The sequence below is a fragment of the Tiliqua scincoides genome, chromosome 5 (assembly GCF_035046505.1).
Source record: "Tiliqua scincoides isolate rTilSci1 chromosome 5, rTilSci1.hap2, whole genome shotgun sequence".
Lineage (NCBI taxonomy): Eukaryota > Metazoa > Chordata > Lepidosauria > Squamata > Scincidae > Tiliqua > Tiliqua scincoides.
This window is the reverse complement of record NC_089825.1, coordinates 3,010,400-3,025,202: the sequence shown is the minus strand read 5'-3', so window position 1 is coordinate 3,025,202 and position 14,803 is coordinate 3,010,400. Positions and strand designations below refer to the sequence as shown.

Genomic DNA, 14,803 nt, shown 5'->3' with positions numbered 1-14,803 from the left:
TGGGATAAATTACAGCTGCATTGAATGAAACATGCATTCCTGAAACAATGAACCCTGGCCATGTGGTGTGGGTTACATGGTGTTTCCGGTCTGTCTCTAGATTGGGATAGCCACCTAGTTCTGGAGCATTTCACATATTTGGGTAAGTGTTTGAGACTGCAAGCTTTCATCCCAGTGGAAATATATTTGGCGTACAAAAAAGAGTATTTCACTCAGGGAAATTGGATTCTGTGATGGCATAGACCAAGTTTGCATATTCCTATTTGCATGATTCTGGGCCACGGAGCTGTTCAACAGTCTAAAATCCCATCCCCAACACTGGAAATCATATTTGGATTTTCTACTTCTGAGTCTTCAGGAGGCGTTCTTAAATATTTCTGTGCTATTCTGCAACATTAAGGGCTTCTCAAATGTACTTTAAGGACTAGTTGAAATATTATCAGGAAGGTGAATTCTGTGCCTCAGACCCCATTGTGGACTTTTGCAGAACCATACAAGCAACCTTGACTTTTATCTGTAAATTATTTATCAACTGAATCTTTTAGTTGTGAAAATGCAGCAGGCAACCAAGATCCAAGTCTTGGCTAGAGCCTTTTATTGTCATCTTTTCCTGACCTGGGCTGAATCAGTCACTACCATCCAGTGAGCAAATGCAGAGAACAGTGAGTTACCAGAGAGGATATCCTGACAGTAGATACCCCTTCAGCAATGGCTCTCTTCCCCTTACCAGAATTTATGGTGAGAAGTTTCTGCTTTTTTATTTCAAAAGCATGTAAGAAACATTGGAATATCTGAAGGACAGGAACACTGAGAGACAGCTGAAAAACTGTCTTCCAGAACTCTTCCTCTTTATTTTGCACATGGATACATTTATCTCTAAGTGATGCTTGCATTGTTGCTTACAATGATGCTTACATTGTTGCACTTGCCCAACTCTTTGCAGTGGAATAGCAGGTAGGCTTCATTTTTGCCACATTGTCAGAGGGCCAGGAATGTATAAATCTGTAGCTGAGGGACAGTCTGCGCCTAACCAAACTTTTCAAGCAGGTATCTTTTTTCATGTGTCCTTCACCTTCAGGGACTCTCTGCTCTGGGGCATAGACACCTGCATAGTGCAGCTGGAGTAGGAGAGCTGTCAAGGTGGATTAACGTTTGCAGGCTCACTTGGCTCTGTTTCCTTGAGGGGTGAGTGTGTGACCCTTACTTTGAGCTGTTTGTTCATAGAGCTCTTTGTTCTCATACTTGGTTATCATGTATTTGCCCTTGTGAGCCTCTGATATCCTCTGCAGGAAATAGGAAATCCAGCAGGTGCAGCCTCTTCCTGCCTTGGATAGCTTCCTCTGAAGAAGCCAGGAAGGCAGGTGTACCAGCAGCAATCAACCTTGGTGGCGAAATGGCGCCTACTACTCAGAGGCAACCTGCCACTCCACCCCAGTTGCAGAGACTTTGAGGGAGGAGGCTGTCTGTCTTTGTGCTCTGCTTGGGGGCTTTCAAGAAGCACCTTGCTGGCTGTTGCGCTGGAGCTGGGATGCTGGAGCAGGTGGCGCCGTGGTCTGAACCAGTAGAGCTGCTCTTCAGTGAGGCTCTCAGCTGAAGGTGGTGCTAGAGAATCATTCATTCTTCCTCTCTGTTCCCTGTGCTACCCTGTTGACTTCCAGCCTCCTAGAAAGGTAATACCCAAGAGAGTGGTTTAGTCCTGGAAGCAGTGAGCAGATCTCCTGTCGTGGCCTCAGTGAAGCTGCCTGCCTTTTGGGCTGGGCCTATGGTGTTAGAGCATTTTGGTTTTGCCACTGGTGATTCAGTGGCACTGTTTTTCAAACAGGATCAATTGCAGATTGAGGTGGCCTTCATGTTGGGTTTCTGCTGTCTGAGAAGCTGCTTTCTTTGGCTTTAGGTCATAACTTTTAATTGGTTTTTCTGTTGATTTCTGTCCTGCCTTTTCTGCTTACATAAGCCCTTCTGGATCAGGCCAAAGGCCCATCTAGTCCAGCTTCCTATATAGCACAGTGGCTCAGCAGATGCCTTGGGGAGCACGCAAAACCATAAGAGGCCTGCGTCCTGTTGCCAGGCCCTTGCACCTGGCCTTCTGAGGGAGCCTATTTCTGAAACCAGGAAATTGCACATGCGCATCACGACTTGTAACCTGTGATGGACTTTTCTTTTAAAAATCTGTCCAATCCTCTTTTAAAGTCATTTAGGCCAGATATCACCACATGCTGTGGCAAGAGGTTCCACAGACTAATGATATGCTGGGTAAGGAAATGTTTTCATTTCTGTTCTAACTTTCCTAACACTCAATTTTAATGGATGTCCTCTGGTTCTGGTGCTGTGAGAGAGGGAAAGGAACACCCCTGTATTCACTCTATCCATCTCCTGCATAATTTTGTATGTCTTAATCATGTGCCTTCTCAGGTGTCTCTAGAGTGAAGAGCTCCAAATGCTGAAGCCTTTCCTCATAAAGGAGGTGCCCCATACCAGTAATCATTTTGGTTGCTCTCTTCTACACCTTTTCTAGTTCCACAATGTCCTTTTTGAGAACTGAATTGCGATCCTCAAGATGTTGCCTTATCGGTTTGTACGCTGGCATAATAATATTGGCAGTTTTTTTTCTCAATCTCGTTTTTAATTATCCCAAGCATGAAATTTGCCCCCTTCACCGCTGCTGCACATTGTGTTGACGCTTCATCAAGCTGTCCATCAGCAACCCAAGGTCTGTCTCCTAATCTGTCGCAGACGGCTCAGAACCCAATAGCCTTTTAAACTCAGCTTTAAAACTCGACTTTGTGTATAGGATCTAGTAAACCTCAAACTTTTATTTTGTGCGAGGCTACTATGAGAGGCTAGTTTTGCCTGGTGGTTGAGATAAAGTTTTTTGTATCTGTTGTTTAATATTAAGCTGGACTTGGTTTGAAATCTATCATCTGTTTCTAGCTAAGACTTTAAAAGGCTTTGTTTGGCTCTGATAGCAGATTGATAATTGTCAAAATAAACGGTAAAAGAAGTTGAAGGGAAGACAGCTACTCCTCCTTGCTCAAGTGCAGTGGTGTTAGAAGAGCCCTTCATCCTGAGATCTTGGTACCTGTGCTGGATAAGGCAGAAGATCAGGCCCTTTTAAAATAATGGACTTTTCTCTTCCAATAGTGGGAGCAGCAAGTGGATTATTCCATAATCAGATTATAAGAATTGCACAGATTGTCACAGTGGGTAAAGAAACAACCAGTGTACTTACTTTTGAAGCATAATCCACTGTGAAGCTCTCTGATTACGCATGAAATGAAGGAGAGCAGCATGAAGTCCCAGTAGATCCCAAACAAAGAGGCATCACTTACTTCGCTGCTTTGGGGTTTGAGAAATTCCACAGTTTTCAGTTGGGTCCTCCTGCTTTTCTGATGATGGTGCTTGCGTTACTTGCTCCTTCCCAAACAGACAAAAAGCGAGTTGTCACAAAACAAAACAAAAATCAGACTACCGCAGATATCTGCCTATAAGTTGATCTCACAGATAAGACGAGGGCAGGTTTTGAGCCCAAAATCATGGAATTTGCTATGACCCTCAGATAAGACGGGGGCTTAGGGAGGTGTCTGACTATAATTTTGTCTGATTTTTACCCAAGGCCAGATCCTGAAAAATAACCTCCCAGTAAGTGTAAGAACTGTACAGTCACTAATTTATTAAAAACACAGTATATATACATATACTGTGTATTCCCCCCACATACACAAATGCAGGGACTCCCCCCCCCCGTCCAACTTCATTGGTGAGGGTAGGGGGAAATGAGGTTAGGAACGAGGTTTGCAAAAAGTTTTGAAGGAGAGACTGAAGTGTGACTGTATACAGTAAGGGTAGAGGTGGAAAGGAAAGCAAGAGGAGGGAATAGACTGGGAGCCCAATCCTAGGCATGCCTACTCAGAAGCAAGTCCCTTAATAGTCAGTGGGGCTTACTCCCATGAAAGTGAGGCTAGGATTGTAGCCTTACCTGTTTTAAGTGCTCTCTCTCTCACACACACAAACTTTTCCTTTTATAAAAGTTAACTCTTCCTCTCCCCTCCAGTACAACTTCATCAGTGGTGAATGATTATGGGGAGAGGGGCTAGCAAGCCTCAGCTTTGCAACAGAGAGTTTAAAGTTTGGATTCAATAAGGGGGAGGGGGCAAAAACAAGAAGGAAAGAGGAGATGGACTTAACCCTTTCAATGGCTTGAGAAACAAAGGTACAGCCATCTGCAGGCTGCACCTCTCTCTCTCTCTCTCTCTCTCTTTAAAAAGATCACTCTCCCCCCTTCCCCACCCTGTCCAACTTCATCTGTGGGGAGATGGGAAGGGGGTTAGCAAGTTGGGCTTTCCAATGGAGTGCTTGAAGTTTACATACAGTAGGAAGGGGGGAAGGGGGAACAAGAAGGAAAGAGGAGATGGACTCAGCTGCTTCAAATGACTGCTTCTCCCTCGCTCAGACGCCCCCTCCCACACACAGCTCATTGTCTCCTGCTGTGTCTTGGGTGCTGCTCCAGAGATGCTTCTGTGGGCGCTGGTGCTGAGCGAGGGGGGCTGCTGATGGCTGCGGTGGCAATTGCCCTGCCCTGCGCTTGGAGCTTCTGCAGCTGGGCAACAGCCTGAAGAAGCATGTGGAGCACACCCGCACCGCACCCGCAGGCAACTGCGAATGCTCAGCAGCACCCCAGCCTGCACAGCCTCCTCTCAGCAGAAGATCGCTTGCTCCCTCCCTCCCACAACAGTGATTGGCTGGCTCACTCGCCTCCCCCCTCACCCTCGCTGCTTGCCTGCCCTGGAGATAAGGCGGGGCAATGATTCAGGCTGCTCTTCTGGGAAGAAATTTTTCGCCTTATAGGTGAGTATCTACGGCACTTTTTAAACTGTTCCAGTTACAGCTGCCTCCCTGTAAACACTAACCTGCTTTCAAGTGAAAGCTGAAGGTTATATGGGCCTGTTAAAGCCTATCCTGAATATCAGACAGAATCTGAAACAGTGTGATCCTCACAGTGTTGTGACTTTCCTGCCAAGAATTAACCGTGGAGAAGAATCTGACAGTTTTGGCTTGCCTTGAGGCGCCCCCCCCCTACAGGCCGTTCCATAGTACACCTTCACCTGTGAGAACGTTGAGCATAAAGTGGAGCAGCATGACAACTGCTTAGCAATATTAGTTTTATGGTGTGTTCTGCTGTTTGTGATCTGAGGGACCAGGATGTAAGCAAGGTGGGGGAGACAGAGGTGAGTGACTGAGAGCAAACTGTCCAGAGTGTGTGGAACTTCGGAAAGTGATGGTGTAAAAAAGAGGGGGCTGGTTAAGACCGTAAGAAGAGCCCTGCTGAATCTAGTCCAGCATCCTGTATCTCTCAGTGGCCCACCAAATGTCTCTGGGAGCCTTCAACTGGAGGGCCTCAAAGAACCTCCTAGATGCAACTAGGAGGCACTTCTGGTTTGGGGCCAGTGACTTCTGGTCATGTCCGGAGGCGTTTTGAAGCATGGGAAGGCTGCATGCAGCTCCTCATATCTCAGGTGGCCTCCCAGGCATGCTTGGAAGGCACTTTCAGTTCCATGGTGCAAACTGGAAGTGCCTTGCAGTCACATCTGGGAGGCTTTGGAGAAAGCTGGGAAGCCATTTGTGACTTCTGAAGGGCCAAGTGCAGCTCCATGTGTAAGGCAGGCGTGAATGCAGCATTGGCACAGCTGTGCCAACAGCACAATGGTAGCCATTGCTCAGCAATGTGTTCCAGCTGTGCTGCAGCGTCTCCCTTCTGACTTAGGCTTCTCACATGGAATGGCTGTGAGCTGACTGTAGTATACCCTGAGGGCTGCCTCCCCCTGTCAGTTACTCCTCTTGGAGGGAATTTTAAACACTTCAATATGTTTAACGTTCCTGCTCTTTTTAACCTAGGAGTGTGGAGGGAAACTTGACTTCTGAATTATGACTGTCCTAGAAGAAGTCGCGTGTGGAGCCTGTGACAGCCATGAGAGTATGGTAGATATTCACCTATAAGGCGAGAAATTTCTGCCAATAAATCAAGTGTAGATTGACACCCCTCATTTGCGGATCACTCAGGGGTCAGGGCTATTCAGGCTGTTGCTGTCTATTGGAGCTCTTGTAGAGTCTTCTGAGCAGGTTCCTTATCTCTGAACCCAGGAGTGCCTTTTAAAACAGTATTAAAAGTTTTCTGGCAGAATTGAAGCAGGGTGTTGTGCTGAGGTAAGCTGTTTATGGCGCTTTATAATGTCTTCAAAAACAGTGGCATGGCTCAGATTCTTTCCCCCCTTTCAATCAGGCTCCAGGGCAAGCTGCAGCTCCTCCTCACAAGCACCATGCCCCAAGTTTTACCCTGACTTATCCAAGAGTCATGGAAATAAGCCTTGATTTTTGACTGAAAACCTGCCCTTGTCTTACCTGTGATATTGCCTTATAGCGAGTGCCTTTGGTAACCTTTATGCTCCTTGGCTTTGGACTGGCGCAGAAGTCCTTAATCTCCCTGCAAAGTCTGCTTATACAGTACTCTGGAAAGCAACCAAGGCAAGGCAACATCTTTATTTTCTGTCCAATGACACAAGCTGATGACTGTCATTTCTAAACTGCCTGTTTGCCCTTTGCCAGGGTCCTGGGTTTGCTGCATGACCTGCCTGGCCTTCTGATGTTCCTCTGCCATGAGTGACTTGTGTTAAAAGGTGCAGCATAATATGAAATTAGTGAGCATTTGACTTAGTCCTCAGTTCTTCTGCAGCATCAGCTGAGTTAACATGGTTTTTCAGAATAAAGCATGTTTCTGGAAGTGCTGAGACTATCCGTCAGACTATCCATCTCTTATCCCACTGGGTGTCTAGAATTCTGTGCTAGAACTATCCCCGTGTTGTGACCAGATCACCAGGAATACAAGGTCCAAATTGGTCATTTATACACATTTTATTTGGCACACGTTGCTTTGACACCACACGTTAACCATGCATGAGTTTTGAATTTTCTAATTGTCTGAAAGTTCAGGAAATGAATTAAGGCTTCTCAGGGCAGACAAGGGTGTGCATATTGCTCCCTTACTGTTAAGTTTCATGCAGTCATCCCCGTCCCCAAAATACTCAGTCTTGGCTGGGCTTGATGTGCTTTCTTGTGGAATGAGCTCAAAGACAACACATGGCCTCAGTGAACAGGCAACTGCAATCTACGGGAGACCCCCTATTTGCCATTCTGGCATGTTCAGTGCAAGTTGTGCATCTAGGTCCAAGGCTGTGGTTTTTGACTATATGTTACAGTGCTAAATAGTTGTCCATCTTTACAACTGACAGGTGGTTGTGGTGGTGGTGGTGGTTGTTGTTATTAACAGTAACAGTAATATAATGCTATTCAACAAAAGGTCCACAAAGGCTGGTTTAACATTTTTTTAAAAGTCTTCTGCCCCAGATCACCTGCGGTCTTTAAGGTAGAAACCGCATTAGGAAATATCCCAGTTCTCAGCGCACAAAAGCATGTTGCAGAAAAGTTTTGCACTGCGAGAGAAAGTGGACTGCTTTTGCTTGTTGCTGCAGTTGTTGCTCCTGGATACATGTGGAAGCTCATGCAGGCCTCTTCGGTCTGTGAACATTTGGGGCACATGTTTGGCATAGAGTGAGCCATAGCAAGGGAGGGTGGAACACTTGCCTTGCATGCAAAAGTCCTGGGTTCTGTTCTTGGCCACATCTCCTCTGCAAGAAGCTGTGGTAGAAGAGCTGGGTGAAGCCTTTGCTGCTGGCAGTGAGGGTACAATGTGGGGCTGACTGGATCAGACTCCAAGGCAGCTTCATGTTTCCACTGGGGCCTGAAATGTGCTCTGCAGTGAAATGACACTCTGGGATGTTGCTTCCTGTAGCATGGAAGGTTTCTGGGCTATCTCCTATCCTGCATTCTCACCCTGCTTCTAGAAACATAATCTAAGGTTACTCTGTTTCTTATAAGATAATCTTATGTGAGCAGTCAAGTGTGGCAGGACCTGGATAATTGTGCAAATGTCCATAGTTTCCTCAGATAATCTGGAATGAAGAATTTGCCAGTTGTCACAGCACTCGCTTGGTGTTCTTTGTAAGTAAAACTTGTATTTGTGGCAGGATGAGTAAAAGCAACTGTTGAAAAACTTTAAGTTGTATAATATGATTAGTGTGCGGTGTCTCCTCCTTTATGAGGAAAGGCTAGAGCAGCGGTTCTCATACTTTGGGTCATGACCCAATTTTTGGTTTGTGAAACTGACACAGCATATTACACTATGTGTATCAAGGGACTTGGTATGCTACTTGGAGGGATCACTGCTGCCCAGTCACCATTATAGCCACACCCCTTGGCATTTATGAATTCGGCAACAGCCTCTAGGGCAGCAATTTTCAATCTTTTTCATTTCATGGCATGCTGACAAGGCACTAAAATTGTCAAAGCACACCATCAGTTTTTTGACCATTGACAAGGCACACTGCACTGACAGCAGGGACTCGCATTCCCCAGTGGCCCTACGAAGAAATGATCCTCCCACAAACTCCTGTGGCACACCTGTAGACCATCCGTGGCACACCAGTGTGCCATGGCACAGTAGTTGAAAATGGCTGCTCTAGGGCCTCTAAAAAGTTTGAAAACCACTAGGTTAAGGCATTTGGGCTGTTCAGTCCAGAAAGAAGGTGCTTGAGGGGGGAACATGATTGAGACAAATAAAATGATGCATGGGATGGATAGAGGGAAGATCGTTTTCCTCTTGCACAACACTGGGATCAAAGGGACATCCACTAAAATGTACTGGTGACAGACAAAAGGAAATATTTCTTTACCCAGTGCTAATTAATCTGTGTAACTCCTTGCCACTGGATGTTACTTGGCCTTGATATCTTCCTAAAGGGGATTGGACATATTTATGGAGGAAAAGTCCATGGCAGTTTACAAGCCATGATGACTATATGCAACCTCTGGGTTTCAGCGGTAGCCTATCTGTGAATGCCAGGTGCATGGGAGTGGCAACCAGTTATACAGGTATCATGTTATTGTCTTGTTTTGAGTGTTTCCAGAGGCCTCTGGTAGGCCCCTGAGAGATACAGAAAGCTGGACTAGTTGGACCCTTGGCCTGATCCAGCAGGGCTCTTCTTATGTTAAATTAACATTCAAATTTCGTTTATAGGGTTGTCATTTTAAAGCAGCTGTTTAAAATCTGAACAGTTTAAAGGAGATCTACATTTCATCTCTTGGAGCTAAATGTATGACACATGCAGTTGTAGGCTGCTTTCTTTTATTATGGGGGAAAGACCGAGGGAAGAACGACCCCACATCATAAATACAGCCTGCACATGTTGATGGGCTGGAAAGCGGGGCCAGAGACCAGCCAGCCAATGTGTGGGCATTGAGATCAAATCCCCATCAGCAAGAGATGCTATTATTGTGCCAGTTGCTCATCTAGGTGGTCCTGTACTTGTGTGTCAAGCTCTTATAAATACTTGTCCTTTGCCTGCTAAGCAGCATCATGAATTTTCTGTGCTGTAGAAAAGTACTGATGGGCTTTATTCGTGACCAGTTCTTGCCTCAGAAAAGGTCTTTGGCACAGAGGCTCAGTATAGGTATGATGCTTTCCAATCATGGTCAGTTTGGACAATACTTTATTGGTGTCAGTCTTGGATCTGCAGATAAATGATCTGTCCTGATGTCCTTGCATGTATAGGGAGAGACAAGTAAGAATTCATGTGTTGCCAAGTGAGCAGTGTGAGGAAGTATCAAGGAATGCTACCTACAAAAGGACACCTTCCTTATGAGGAAAGGCTACGGCATTTGGGCCTCTTCAGCCTAGAAAAGAGACGCTTGAGGGGGGACATGATTGAGACATACAAAATTATGCAGGAAATGGACAGAGTGGATAGGGAGATGCTCTTTACACTCTCACATAATACCAGAACCAAGGGACATCCACTAAAATTGAGTGTTGGGCGGGTTAGGACAGACAAAAGAAAATATTTGTTTACTCAGCGTGTGGTCGGTCTGTGGAACTCCTTGCCACAGGATATGGTGCTGGCGTCTAGCCTAGACGCCTTTAAAAGGGGATTGGACGGGTTTCTGGAGGAAAAATCCATTATGGGGTACAAGCCATGATGTGAATGCGCAACCTCCTGATTTTAGAAATGGGTTAAGTCAGAATGCCAGATGTAGGGGAGGGCACCAGGATGAGGTCTCTTGTTATCTGGTGTGCTCCCTGGGGCATTTGGTGGGCCGCTGTGAGATACAGGAAGCTGGACTAGATGGGCCTATGGCCTGATCCAGTGGGGCTGTTCTTATGTTCTTATGTTCTTATGACACAGGACCAGCCCTTATTTCAGTCTTTGGAGGGTAGCACAACTAAATATCAAAACAATTCCCTTGACAGAGAGATCTGAGACTGAATGCCAACCAGCATTTTGCAGAAGACCATAAAATCCTCAGAGAGAGAGAGAGAGAGAGAGAGAGAGACTTCCTTTAAGAGGCTATACAAGTGGAGCCTGTTTATCTGCAAATTTTGTATCCTTGGATCTGGCTCAACACAGGTCCCCCGGTCTTTCATTGAGCCAAATTTGGCCCAGCCTGAAGCCTCGGCAGGCAATCGGAGCAAAGCTCTGGTCCTGGGGGATCCGGGAATGGATCCCCCACGGATACAGAGGCACCACCTGTAGATTTATAATGAAAGACTGATGGGCATCAAGTCAATGTACCTTTCACTTAAAAAAACAGAGAAGATATGATCATTCCTCGCATGTGGGGTTTTGTGTACCTAACAGTAGTGGCTGCAATATGAACATGGTGCACCCAAAGGGAGAAAGGATGGCACAGGTTGGAGGGAGGGAGTTGCACTTAGCACTCGTATAGTGTTTTTGAGTGTACGAGGTAGTAGTCTTACAATTAATTATTTCTCCCCTCTTCTTTTCCATTTTGTGAATGCTGTGAAGGTGCTGAGTCATGGCGGACTTTGACCACAACCTCAGTCTTGCAGATGCTCTGACAGAGCCACCACCACAGATAGAGGAGGAAGTGAAACGGGATTTCATCGCCACACTGGAGGCGGAGAAATTTGATGATGTGATTGGAGAAACCGTTGGCAAAACGGATTATGTCCCTCTTCTAGATGATGATGACCCAAAGGCTGGGAACCAGGAAACTAAAACGAAACCCCATGCTGACAGTGTCCCAGTGGAACGTAAGTGTCTGAATGCAGTTGTGAGTGACTGATGTGTATGGTTTGTGCAGTTCTAATGGATGGAAGAGCCTTGGGGCCAACAGTGCAAAGTCTCTGCCACTGCCTAGTGAACTGGAAAACTGGGAAGGACATTGCATTTTTCCTGTGGCATCCACTTAGGAGAGGCTTCCCAACCTGTACCTTCTACCGCTCGGGACAGCAGGGCATGATAAAGCCGGATAGAACGGGTTGAGGGAGGCAGGGAATTGCTAGGTTTGACTGCTCTGTGATTGTGAACAGCAGCTGCCAGTAGAGCATTGGGTGTGGCAGAGTGGGAGGTAGCGAAGAGGAGGCGGCACATGGCACCTGGAGGCAGGCTGCTTGGCACTTGTTAAGCCGTTAGCTTGTCCGCTGTTCAGTTCTGTCTTGGATGCCACAAATAACCCTAGTAACAGAAAGGGCACATTATGGAGGGAATATACAAACTTTTTTCCCAGGGGGAAAAGAATTACTTTGCCAAACCTGGTTGGCTGGAAGTGCTGAGGAATGTAGGAGTTAAAGCTGTCTGGGAGGGGTGGTTCTCTTATAACCCTGTCTTCATTTATCTTCTGATATATGTATTCCAGAGATCACAACTCTGTTTTTACAAGACTGTAAAAAAGCTACTTAATTTTTGCCCCCTCCTCACCCTTTTATTAATGAGTCAGGCCATGACACCTCTCTGTTTCAGTAGCATGCAGCACCCTGGCTTCCTTCTTTGCTCATTTTCTCATGGTATCTTTCAAGATGTTTCCTCTTTCTACAGTGGTTCCCAATGTGTGCATTGCGATGCCCAGGGGGTGTTGTGAGGAACTTAGCAGGGCATCGCAGGGTGCCCATCACCTGGCAGCGAGATTGCAGTTCTGTGCTGATCTCCTCTTTCTCTCCTGTGGTTCTGCTCCTATCACTCTCTTCCATAATATCCTTTGGCTCACCTGCATGCTTTAAAGCATCAGCAGTTATCTCAAGGCTTGCTATCCCTTGTTCCACTCTATGCAAGTTTGAGATCTTTAGATGACATATTCTCAAGATACGAAGATGGCAGTTCTCCAGTGACTTCAGGGCGGCTCAGATCTCCTCTTGGTAGCCAGGCAGGTCACCTGCCTGAATACTCTCAAAAGAAGGGTCTCTCACTGGCTCTTAGATAGGCCTTGCCTGGCTAGCAGGCAGCAGGCTCCTGCCAGGCTCTAACCATGAGGCCCAAAGCAGGACATGTTTCTTTGGTTGTGAATGTGGTGAGCGAGTGAGTGAGCAGAAAAGCGAAGCATCTCAGCATGAGACTGGTTTTGGAAGTGGAATTATCTTATTCTTCTCCTCTCTGTGCAACATCTTTTGTCCTGACTCACAAGTGCAGGCAGGCCCTTTGTTGTTGAACATAGCCCAGGTGCAAGCCTCCAGGGACCAAGCCAGTATGGATTTTTTTCCTAGCCTGAGCTGGTGGCCATGGAAGTTCAGGACCTAGGTGGTGTAGAAGTTCAGTGACGCCTAGGCCTCCTATGGAGCCTGCTGCAGAGTAGAGGAGCTGTGCTTTTCCCACAACATGGGGCAATAAGCAGTCCAGGTTGGGAGAAAGGGCATCTCCTTTGGATTTGTGCAGGACCTTATATAGTCCTCTTGCCACTCCCCCTCTCTTGGTAGCAGTATTCTCCTGTTTCAACATGCAGATCTGCTCTTGCAGTCATCAGCAGGGGATCCAGGGGATGGCCTCCTTTCAGGTGCATGGCTTTGTCATCAACATGATCAAGAGATGCCTATGGCCCTGTCTAGGGGTAGAACATCTGGGGATGATCTTGGATCTGATAGTTGGTGGATTCTTGCTATCCATGAAGTACCAAGCCAAGAGCTTCAACCTGATTTTCTTGGTTCTGAAGGCTCCTCAGACAGATGCTCTGGTTCTCTCAAAGCACCTGGGAATGTTAATATGATGCTTGGCAGCAATTCTGTGGGTGAGGTTTTGGGTGCGAGCCCTTCAACACGTGCTTCTTCTGTTCCAAGATCTGATAGCCAGCAAGATACACCAGCCAGTGCAGATCTGCCAGCTGGTGCAGGATAACCTGTGCTGGTAGATCTGCTGGGACAGACTGGACTCTGGCTCTCTGATCCAGAATTTCTCACATATCCCAATCTTCAGGCTGGGGGACACAAATGCAGGTTTGCCCATGGCCTTTCGTCAACCTCAATGTTGGCAAAGGACGCCAGTTTTCTGAAACTCAGGACCGTCTTTTGAGTACTCCAAAGGTTTCAGGGCCAAATCTAGAAGTGGGATGTCCTAGTTTGTTGAGGTGTTGTCTTTGTAAAGTAGGGTTTTCCAACCTGGGGATCACAGAGGGTTTTTTTTTTTTTTTTAACTTATATGTGTTTGATGGTGGCAGCAAAACCTGGGAGTGCTATTTTAACGGCACTATGGTAGTTGGATCACTATCCTCCTTAAAAGGGGTAGCATCCCAAAAGAGGATTGAGAACCACTGGTGTAAAGGCCTGAGTGAACAGGCAGGGAATGATGGGGTTGCTGTTGCTTTCACAAGGAGGCGAGGAATCTCTTCTGGTGAGCAGGAGCACTGTGGTTCTCCATAAGAGTGTCATATGGGAGAGACCAATACAGTGGTAGACTCATGACTAGTCTGAGCGGCACCTTGACTGGAGGTTTTCTAAATGATTAGCAATCACTTTGGGAAGATCTAATGGGCCTGTTCTTGTTGCCCAGCACTCACCATGTCAGAAGATCCTTTTTGAAAGGCAGAAAAGGCAACCCAGTCATCCAGCTCAGATGTGCTACAACCCAGAAGGGAGACTAGAGCAACAGGAAATAGGAAGTGAACATTTGCTCTTGTCTCCCTTCTAGGCTGCTTGCCTGCTCGTCTGGCTAGAAGCTTTTGCATATAGCGTTTGTTCAAGCAAGACACCTTATTGCTTGGGGAAATGTAATCAGCATAAACAAGGGATTGGGGTGTGCCCCCCAAAACAGGGTTCCCCCTTGTCTGTGGTTTCTGGTATCTGCAGGGGGGCTGGTATCCCCTGCAGATAACAGGGAATGCTTGTGCTTGGATCAGGGCTGTCTGTGTGTGTCTGCATTTCCCTTCCCTCACACCAATGAATGCTTTATTTGGGTAGCATTATTTTTCCCACACGGATGATGATGACAACAGGCAGGTTGGTCTTCCCAAGTGGTCAAACACCATAATTTGGCAAACACTCCTATTCCTCCAGCTCTTTTGGGGCTGCTGCCGGTGTGGACGAAGCCCTCCATTCCTCTGGTGGTCGCTTGATCTCTTTTGGCCTCTGAGGCAAGGAGGAGGTGCTCAGATTTGTGGCTGCACTTGGAAATCAAGAAGGGACCCAGCTGCATGGCTGCTGAAGGAGGCTCTGTGTGGGTAAAGTGTGGCATGTGTTACTGTGGAATCTCCCATTTGTTTCATAAAACTATAAATTGTGCACAGGGAGTGAGAGAATTTGCCAAGGAGACATTTCAAATCTTAATCTCTGCTTCCTCAACAAAAAAGTGGCACAAAACTGCTTGCTGTGTTGGCATCCTTTAGTTTAAACTGGAAGCTTGTCCTTTCTCCAGCTCCCTTTGTTACAGTCTAGCTGTGTAAACTTCCTTACTCCACATGGTTTGGAATAAAC

The 14,803-nt window shown here is 46.6% G+C and overlaps 1 protein-coding gene across 13 annotated transcripts in view; it reads left to right on the top strand.

Moving 5' to 3' along the window:
* The window catches only part of MAP4 (microtubule associated protein 4), a 174,599-nt gene that overhangs the window by 48,774 nt on the left and 111,022 nt on the right, over nt 1-14,803 (top strand). For 12 of the 13 annotated variants that reach the window (XM_066626816.1, XM_066626813.1, XM_066626807.1 and 9 more), the window contains one exon: nt 10,914-11,161. In XM_066626816.1, the coding sequence (XP_066482913.1) occupies nt 10,924-11,161 (238 nt within the window). In that variant the 5' untranslated portion in view covers nt 10,914-10,923. Of the gene's footprint in view, nt 1-1,078; nt 1,186-10,913; nt 11,162-14,803 lie in introns of all 13 variants that reach the window. The other variant, XM_066626806.1, reaches the window with a different exon arrangement.